We start from the raw sequence: 10,566 nt of genomic DNA, 5'->3' as shown, positions 1-10,566 counted from the left end.
GGCTGTGCCCCGGGGAAGTGTGGCTTTCCAGGTGGATAACCTGGCACTCCATACCCCCTGGGCCCCGGTGGCCTTGTCACAGCTATGGGTGGGGGATGAAGGTTTCCTCCTCTGCTCTGCAAGGGATGGTGGTCATTCGGAGCAGGACCTGGATGCTGGAGTGCCTGAGAGGAGTTGGCATCTTGTGGTTTGCCTGTCGTCTTCTCTTCATTGCCATCCTGTCCTTTCTTGTTGTCTGAAACGTGTTTGGAGAACAGAATTAAAAAATGAACACGCAAACCAGAAATCCCCTGAGACAGAAATCCTGCAGTTGCCTGTCCACACCACAGGAAAAGTGTGGAAAGTCTGGGGCCTCCCCTGATAACAGCCAGAAGTCTGGGGTAATGCACCTTCACAATCTTTGCACGGTATTTTCCCTCCAGTCCTTCCTGCAAGGCCCCAGTGGCGGAAAGCAGTGGCTTTTCTCAAGTAGCTAGATGCATTTAGATATCATCTATAAATGATGATGAAGGTAGCGATTTCAAAGTTAAGCAGACATGTTCTGAGGCTGCAGACATGCCTTGCATATGGATCTTCCAAAGACAATAATCTCTAATCTTGGTTCCTCTGCGAGGCCTGGATCTATACTGGCTGTGTGGCATGCATGCATGATGGGGACAGTCTAGCAGTGTCCAGGGGAAAGGAAACAGCCTACGAAATCCTTCAGGACAGACAGAAACTGGCCTGACCAAGCTAAGCTCTCTGATATGGATTGCTACCCTACTGTGTTCTCACTATGTCTTCTCCCGGTGAACCTGGCACAGAGGACAAAGCTGTCCTGAGCAGTTATGGATCAACAAAATGTGATAGGAGTGTGCAAGATTTGGAGTTGACTGGTTTTCGATAGGTAAGAGAGATCACTGACATTCAGACCAGTCTTTAAGTGGTGTTTTTTTTCATGGCTGGGAACTTGTGATTCATTATATCTCTATTACAGGTTTTTTTACTTTGGTGTTGCCTGGTGTGTTACAGTATTTCTTAAATGAGCCAAAGAAAGAAAACTGTACTGGAGATTAACTTGTGATTCAGTATTGTGAATATTTTTCAGGAGATTATGGCAAAGGAAGCAGTCAAGGCAGTAAGGAAGACTATGGTCTAGCATATATGAATTCCTCACACTGACCAGTTCAAAACAGTCCTTACCTTGGTTTGGAGTGGATTCATCTTGCTTGCCTCCTTTTTGCTTTTGCTGTGGTGGTTCTGTCTCAAATGGATTTTCCTCTTGTTCATTTGATTTTTGTGCTTTTTGTTTATTTCTTCTTTTATTTTCTTCTGCTTGCTAATGAGTGTAAGAAAGAGAGAGGGCATCTTTCAGTGACCTGAATAGCTTCTCTAATATTTAGTAAAACAGAAAATGGGTAATTTTCTATTCCTTACACTTTGTAGCTTCTTTTTAAGTTCCAAGTTAGCTTCTTTGTAGGATTTGGAGGTAGCGTTGAGATAATAAATACTCAGACTGAATTTAAAGAAAAATAGTATTTCATGTTAGGTAATGATTTAAGTATAAAGACTCTTACAACATTCCTATAGCAACAACTACAGTTCTGTTAATATAAAATCTGTATCTTTCCCTTATTTGTCGTGCCCAATCAGTATCAGTATTTTGACAACAAACAACGTGCTTCCTTACAGTATGAAGAGAGTATTGTTATTTTAGGGGAAAAAAAAGCTGAAAGAAATTATTCTGTTTATTAATACTCTACATTTAATCTTACAGTACTTAAGGAAGATGTTTCATAAAGCTATGTCTCACCGTGAAGTGTGTTCTAAAGAATAACTTATACAAGTTAATTAACTTCTATGACATGCCTTAAAAATGAGTAAATCATATTTATAAAAGCTTTTGAATTAATACAATAACCAAACTCAAGTACTGTCAAGAAAACAGCCAAAAGCATAGGGTTTTATTTTTGTTTTATATTACAACTTCCTTCTTCTACTAAGCAAAAATATAACTGCATAATGCAACTTTAATTTTTCAGTGTATTGCATTATTTTTGTGATAACTTCATGAAATTAATATTTTTCACCATCCTGATTTAGTTAGATAAATTCTAATATGAAGTCTTTTATTAATGTAAGCAGTAAATAATTAATCTGCATATGCTGTTTTTTCTGCTTTGCCACATTTTGCCTTGTGTTTTCCTTCTTTTTTTTTTTTCTTTATTTATTTTTAGTAAAATAAATTGGACCATTCTAAAAAAGGAATAGCACTGAACAAAAAAACATCTGAAGGATTTCACCGTGTATTTCAGAGGACAGTCTGGATTCTTTGTTTTCTTAGGCAAGGATTAAAATAGAATATGATGTTAAGTGAACCTTGGCAAAATTTTATCTCAGAATTTCATTTTCCTCATATAAAATCCTTCTGCAATTTGTATTGTATTCTGTAATCTTCTCTGTATTTATTGGCAGTTCTACAATACAGGGCTAAATCCCACCTCATTACTACATAGAATTATCTTTTTGTTATAAGTATCTAAAAGTTAAACGCTAAATAGTCTAATATACAGTCTATAAGCAATTCAAAATGCCTTTATAAAGCAGGACTCAATACAATCTCTGAGAAAGATTATTGTGAATTCATTATTCTTTACCAGGTACCGACTTACAAAAAAATCTCTACTAGCCTTATTTCATAAAGTCTCCAATACCCTGTCTCATACTCCAGTCCTAATAGCATTGTTCATCAAGGAAAGGCCAAGGCCTGAAGATCAGACTCACTGAAAGTTACTGAGAAACAACACTGCTTCATGGCAGTTGTGTTTCTGTTGAACTTTCTAAGGAATTATGATGTGTTGTTCTGCTTGTTGGACAAGCTGATCAAAGTCACAGCACTTCAGAACCCTTATAGGCTTTTGCATTTTAATAATGTTGCCATTATCATGACAACAACAACATTTTTGAAAAGCAATAACAAAAACAAAGAGAAAGTCATTGAACAAAAAAGAGATATTGCCCCTTGTGCAAAGGCACATTAATTATGATCAAATAAAAGGCTCATGAATTCTCCAAGTCTCTCACCACGGGGCAATCAGCACTGTGTTTAATTAGATATTCAGGCAGTGAAGATTCAGAGTGAAAGAAACTTAACAGACCTTAGGATTAAGCAAGCTTTGAGTTAATATTCTATACATACACCATCAGCAATATAAAAGGTAGGACGAGTCCAGGGTTAGAAGCATAACCAAATACCTTCCCAAACCAGGAAGGGAAGTCATGCTCCAGAGTTTCTGATATGACTTCAAACATTCTAGTCTTCCCACTATTGAACAGAAAAGTTGACAATATATCACATAGAAATATAATGGCAATATCAACACAGTAGTATGAATATATAGGTTAATGACATCACATCAACTGTGGGAAAAGGACAATAAATTATATGTTATCATTATTTAAAACATGACACTCCAAAATTAATATTATTTCAAATAACATTTGCGTATTTTAAGGGTGAAAATAGACACCAATATTTTTGTTGTATGCTAATAGGTTTTGCCTGCAGTTGCCACCAAGATTCCTCCACAAAGGATCAGTGTGCCAAATTGTGAACTCCATACCACTAACCAAAAAGTGAAGTGAAATTTGTGCTCTGTGGAGTCCCGGTGAAAAATTAAAATACTATCTTTGTGTGGTTGATAAGAAAAAATGGTCTGCTTTCAACTGGTTTCTGTTCAGCACTGTTCAGCCTAATTCTCCTCTCTCTTGCTGTGTAACAATGCTGTAGAAGATAGTGGCTATGTTTTAGGAGATTTTTGTTATTGTTACAATAATCTAATAACCTTCATGTATAATTGTTCCATGGCCAGCTTATCTAGAAAGTATTTTCTCCCTAGACCATTAACATTAAGTTTTTCCTGCAGAAGAATTTTAATAAATGTTCCAAAACTTTCCTCCTGCTTATTTTGTTTAATCTTCTTTTTGTTGTTTATACTGTGCCTCACAGTATAAAGTCTGAAATTTTTTACCTGAACGAAAAAACCAAAATGGGTCTTTATGTGTATTGAGACTAACTGGTAGTTTTACTTGGTTAAAGGAATTCACACCAAATTGCCACCTGATATTCCAGTCATTGAGGTCACCTGTCACCTCTTTTCAGTTCTTGCAAAGTATTTCTGACAACCAGGTCTTTTTCTTAATTTTTTGTTTTCCACGTTTACCCTCTTCCCAGTAATGTAAAAAGGTTGCAGGTAGAATTCTTTCTCCAACCAGTTGTTTCTCTCTGCTTCCCCCACCCACCCATGGCAGATGAGAAATTCCACTCTGTGCTCTCTTTATCTTTTCCCCAGTATGCACAGAGAATCTTCTCTTGCAACTTTGCCAGTTGTGTCCTGGCTTCCCTACTCTTGGCAGGTCTCTGTTGAGTTGTATATGTTGCCTTTAGCGATGGATTCAAAAAATAAAATAAAACAAAACAAAACTGAAAAAAACCCACAAAGAACCAGAAATTTCATAATAGGTGAGACACTGAGTTACTAACATGAAAGTATTTTCTTTTTTTAATATAGAGCCATGCACTACCAGTATTTATACACTGGCTGTTCAACAGCAGCATTACCTATACTCAGGTGGAATGAACCTTCATTAGTTTCAAGTCCTCTCCCATTAAAATTACATTGAAGATTTCACAGTTTTTATGAAGAAAAATTGTGTTTGCATTTGACAGAGAAAAAGTTATAGGCACTATTATCTTTCTCATTTTGAACAGTAATCTTACCATTTCAGTAATACCCAATTCAATAACTGCAGCTACTCAGACCTGACTCCAGATGTCTCTCTCCGTACTTTCTTTGCTATGACAAATATAATACCTTACTTTGCATCACTTGTGTTGTTACCATTGATTCCGTAAATTCAGGCAATTTTCTGTCTCATCAGAATTGCAGAATTGTACGTCATGCAATTCTCCCTCTTAGGTGACTGTGACTATTTCAGACAGCTAGAAACAATCGCCCAGATATTTGGCCCTTGGCCAAAGTTAATATGGGAAAACTTCTGCTCCTTTAGAACGTCCACTGGGGATTATGCAGGTATCATTTTACTCACAATGATAATGCATTGTTCAAACCTCTCACTGGAATCAGGATGTCTCCTATCTATCTATCCTCCTTCTCTTGCTTTGCTAATATTTTGTTCAAAACCAAAGACTAAGTCTTTTAAAAGTTTTCATTTCATATATTGTCTGCTGTTGTGTACTCATTATAGTTGTATGTCATGCTACTTCGCAAGTAAAGATTATGAAAATGGTCCTGGACTTTCCAGGCAGTGTGCACAGAAGGAAAAATTTTGGCAACAACTAAGCTAACTTGAATGCAAGTCACAGGTTTGCACAGGCAAGACAGGCCTAAGTTTTTAGGAGGGACTAATGAATGTGGAGGTTGGAAGACTTCGGAAGCAGATTCAGCGTCACAGTAGTCATACAGATGCATGAAATACCGTGTCAGTGGGAGTCACAGCAGTCAAAGGCTGCGCCATCATACGTTTAGCACATCACCGTGTGCTCTGATATGCTCCTCCTGCAGGGCATATGAAGACATTTCCTGAAAGCCATTACTCTCAAACCAGCAGACCAGAAATGCATAACAGGTCACTGCTCTTCTCTTTAAGAATAATTTCTGGCTTAATTACAGCAGTAATGACAATTTTTTACATTACAACTAAATAAAAGAAAAGATTTTCTGTTCTACACTTCAGTTAAAACTTCCTAAAGGATTATTCAGTTTTCTAGCATTCCAGGTTCAGGAATTATCCACAATGAGAAATGTGACACAAACACTCAGCCTATCAGGTGCTAACACTTATTATAGAAGCTCTTTTTTGTTACTGGATCATTCGCTGTGATGACATGAGGCAGTTCATTACATCAATAAAAGATGGATGTAAAATGCAAAAAACCTGAAAGGACCGCAGTCAAAAGATGGTGGGATGGAGACAATGGTGTACACAGCAGGCAGTGTGGAGAGAAAGAGAATGAAAAGCAGCATGGCCATGTAGAAGTTATTGGATCTGGAAGCCTTGAAGACCCTCTCTTGGGGAACATTGCAGCACATCACTGCCCAGCACTGCAGGTACATGGACGTGTGGAGACGGAACACATTGATTGCTGGCAGACATGGAGCATAAAAAGATCCCATCCTAGAAAAGAAGCAAAGAAAAAAATAGCCATTTTGTTGTAGGAATTCTGTCTTCCTAGATATGCAACCTATTCCCTGTGTCAATGTGCTTTGCAGCCATACACACTGTGCGCTCAGAAATCAAGTTCATAAACCCATCTTTAATTTTTTTTACTGGTCTTGTCTCTCCAGTCTTGCTTTAAGATGAACTGACAGCATATGGAGAGAATTCTCCGTATGAACTTTTTGTTTCAAAGCTACAAAGCCGTCCTTCTCTGCAAATTAAATGATCACTTGATGAAATGTTATCCACTCTTAATTTGTCCCTTTAGTTCAGGTAGTGACTCACTTGAGTTATATAAAAGAAGAGAGTCCTAAAGCTAGGGATTACCAAAATAATCTAGCTTATTCTTTATTATTATTCTTAATATACTAGCATCATTTTAGGAAGGATATTTTTGCTTAGTTGACATTTATTTTACTTCTGTTCCTGTGGTTATTTAGTGTTTTATTCCAACAAACTGTTTATTGATTCTGCTAAATACCATTTTTTCCTTATTAGGTATAGTTGCATGGTTATGACACTGAAACAGTTGGGACCATTTTATTTTCATCACACCTGGTTTCTTGTACAATACTGACTGAAGAGAATTTACTTTCATTTGTCTGGCCAAATGATACACAATGTAAGAGATCAGGAATCTACTTTTTCTGCAATCATTGTCCAGGTGACAAAGGTTGAGCTGCTTTGCCTCTGAGTGCCTCAGTTTCTCTATTTAAAAAATAAGAAATAGATCTACATGGTTGGAAACAGCTTCAGAGTACAGAAATATTATGACAGAATATACTATATTAGTGCGTTTTCTTCCTCTTTTCATATATCTTCAGTGAAAAAATAAAGGGCTTGCTAGTCTACGGTTGAAGGGAGAGAGCACCTCATGGCCCTGTTCCTTACCCTCATGGAAATCAGTTGCAAAATACTCCCCAATTTCAACAACTTAAAAATCTGGGTAACTTATGACCCTTATCGTAATATTTCAGTATTACATTTGTTATGTGGTAGACAAATTCTTGCCAAAGTTTATTAATAAGGAGAAAACTTGCAAATTATTTGCATCTTACTTGCTTTGTGAAAACACAAAGAAAAGAGAGTTTTCCTAATAGCACGATCCCTCTCTTCTACATAAAAATAAATGTACACATATATCCCTCTTGTATCTTTTCTAGCTCTGTGATAGTGCCAGCTCACCAGCTGTATCTGAAATTCTTTTTTATTCTGTTTCAGATGAGCACAAACATATGTAATAGAATTTGTAAAGCTCAGATCAAACAGAAACTTATTTATCCTGTGTATGTATAAATGATAAACATGGGTTTGGCAGTGTGTGTTTATTATAATTCAGGCAACCTTTTTTTTGCTCTTCTGATGTATTTGGTTCAGTTTAAGTCATCAAATGTTCTTTTGAAAAATACTACATCTCTAGTGCGTTTCTTGGCCCTGCAAATATCAATTAGCACGTAAATGTGGTCCCAACCCTGCGATAAGCAGTAAGCAGAAGGATGATGTATCTAAAGAGCATCACAAAAGCAGAAGTCACAGTTTCTGTGCCAGAATGTGTACATTGGGGCATGAGGCTCGCCAGGGAAGTGATTGACTCACCACCCCTGGAGGTATTTAAAAGATGTGTAGTTATGGTGCTTAGGACATGGTGGACTTGGCAGTGCTAGGTTAATGGTTGGACTTGATCTTAAGGGTCTTTTCCAACCTAAACAATTCTATGATTCTATGATGAGTGCATAGAGTCAGTATGGCAGCTTACACATGCATAGAGTCTGTACATGTAATGAAGCATAAAAAGGATAGGTATGTACAGAAATTTTGTTAGAGAATAATCAGGAATTGACTCCCTCACCCAGCCCTCAGTCTCTCTCAGATAGAGAATTATTTCCAACATATCTTCCAAAGTGTAAATTACAGTAGTAGAAAGTATTAGTACCATCAATTGTAATTGCAAGTAGTATTGCAATATAAAATTGCAAGGAAGAGTTTATGCTGCAATCTCATAATTTTGATGAACAGCAACCTGACAAATGTTCCCTATGAAAAATTAGAATGCCAGTCCTAAGTCAGATAGCAACATACCAATTGCAAACCTAAGCTGTTTTTCTAAGGTGCAGGACACAATATAGGTGCCTCACATGCTAGGAGCAGGGCTAGACTCCCTCCAGCCATGCTTTTATGGCATGCTGTCAGTACAAGGCTATAGGTAGTGTTATGCACATCCCCAGCAATATATCCTCCTTCTGAGCAACCCCACGGAGCTGCTGTCAGGGCCCTCAGTGCCTTCCCCCAACAGGGTTTGGTTGCAGGGGCTTCAAGACATTTGCAGCCTCTTTCTTTTCTATATTATTGTGGCATTTCTTTGAAGTGCACACAACACATAACTTTTGGGCTTTGCAGAAGTGAGGGCATTCACCAAGCAAAAAGTCTCATCAGCAAAGATGTATTAAAGCTCAAAAATTAGGTCCTAGCAAGTGTTAACTTTGAGAATCCAAGAGTGCTTGAGGAGGACTGTTCTGGAGGAAGACCGAGCATCTTGCATGAAGACTCTACACACAGGTATTCTTTATCACTCATGCAAAGTCCAAAAATTGCATGAAATATAGACCTTTTCTCTAGAGCTATGGGCTAATACTGCAGCAGCAGCAGCATTTTACACAAGTTCGCATGCCTGCACAGATAATTGTACATACATACGTTTAAAGTTTTTGTTCACAGGACACATGGGAAAAGAGGTGGTAAGGTATTTTGAAAGGCTGAAATTCAAAGCAAAACTGAATGGGACAGGTGCTTGCTCTAGCAAGCAATCAGACAACAAAAAGATAAGATTCATCTACACAACTTTTTACTGGTTGGTCTTACCAGCTCATTGCAAAATCCTGATGTATCTGGTCCCATAATCTTAACCCAGAACTAGTTTTGAAGTGGTCCCACTCATTGCAGTGTACCAGAGTTTGATATATACTACATTACACTTCCATCAAACTCAAACAATGGAACAGGATCAGCATTTCGGAAGAATCTTTCACAGATACAGCTAAATCCTGCAGTCCTGCAGATGCAACATGCTTTGCCACACCTACCAGATCATGCCTTGGTTAAAGATCAGTCCCAGCACATTTCCACTTATATCGAACTCAGAATATGATGGCTGAAAGAAACACAGATGCTTTCATTAGGCTTGCACAAAGGGTTTTAAGACAGTTTACAGTAGCTTAACACTGTCACTTCCAACAGCAGCAGCATACTGGCATTGTTTTGTAAGGCCTCATGTTGCATCTTTTCAGTGAATCATGAAACAAATTAATATGACTGAAGGCCAATGGGCAGACTTTAAAACAGGCTGTGGTGTTTTACTGAAAATCTTTTTGAGGTTTGTTCAAAGGAAGAGAATTAAAAATAGTGCTTAGTACTGGGTAAATTTTAAAAAATCACTTAATACATTTTCCATTGGGGGAGGTAGCGGTGGTCATCTAATGTGTCCTCCAATATGGTACCAGCCATAAGGCTGTTGTGATTTAATTCCTGTTTGAACTGTAACACTATCTTTCATATTTTAAGTTTAACAGTTACACTGTTGAAGAATTCTTTTTAAACATTTTTATCATTGTTTTCCCTGCTTGATATGAATTTTTTATTTCTAGTTTGAGTGTGTTTGATTCTAATTTTTACTTCAACATTCAGCCATGGGGTCTCATTATCACTTTGTCTACTGAAGAAAGCACTGTATCATAAATACTATTGTTCCCAATATAAATACTGTAAACAAATAATTAGTCTTATATTTCTAAACTATTCATCTGAGACTTTCATTCTGTCATTCCAAACCTTTAATCATTTCCACATCTCTTCTCTTACCCTATTTAGTAGTTTCTTATTCATGAACATTTTCACCTGCAAACACGGAATATACTGCATTTGAGCAACAATTGAAATATACACATACATATTAGTTTGTGTGCATATGCACTAGAACAAAACTTTATGGCAATAAATTGTTGGTGTAAACTTCTAGTTTACACCTAAAAGTCTGATTCAAGCATACTATTCATATGGTTTTGCATTGTCACATTTTGTTTAATCAGCTTTCTCATGAAAGAGTTTTGCTACAACATAGCTGGTGGCTTGCATGATTCACCATATTGGGTGGACAAAAAGATCATGAATAATGTGCACCTTCCAGGTATTAATTACACAGATGACTGATAGAGGGAGGAAGGGGCATGAGATACAAAAATAACTATTCCATTATGGCTGAACCAAGACAAAGTTATGATATTAAAATCACTAATTAAAATCACAATTTTTTATTGTATTATGTTATATTGTTGGAATATTTGGAAGCCCTAC

General features: G+C 37.1%; 1 protein-coding gene across 1 annotated transcript in view; it reads right to left on the bottom strand.

The window, feature by feature from the left end:
• The window catches only part of LOC104616709 (transmembrane channel-like protein 1), a gene marked incomplete at its 5' end in the record, with an annotated part of 14,925 nt that overhangs the window by 577 nt on the left and 3,782 nt on the right, over nt 1-10,566 (bottom strand). The window contains 6 exons of the mRNA XM_010281803.1: nt 55-235; nt 1,183-1,318; nt 1,417-1,495; nt 3,179-3,304; nt 5,938-6,177; nt 9,300-9,367. Coding sequence (XP_010280105.1) covers nt 55-235; nt 1,183-1,318; nt 1,417-1,495; nt 3,179-3,304; nt 5,938-6,177; nt 9,300-9,367 — 830 coding nt within the window. The remainder of the gene's footprint in view (nt 1-54; nt 236-1,182; nt 1,319-1,416; nt 1,496-3,178; nt 3,305-5,937; nt 6,178-9,299; nt 9,368-10,566) is intronic.

This window comes from Phaethon lepturus, unplaced genomic scaffold (genome assembly GCF_000687285.1).
Source record: "Phaethon lepturus isolate BGI_N335 unplaced genomic scaffold, ASM68728v1 scaffold3582, whole genome shotgun sequence".
Lineage (NCBI taxonomy): Eukaryota > Metazoa > Chordata > Aves > Phaethontiformes > Phaethontidae > Phaethon > Phaethon lepturus.
This window is presented reverse-complemented; position numbering and strand designations above follow the sequence as displayed.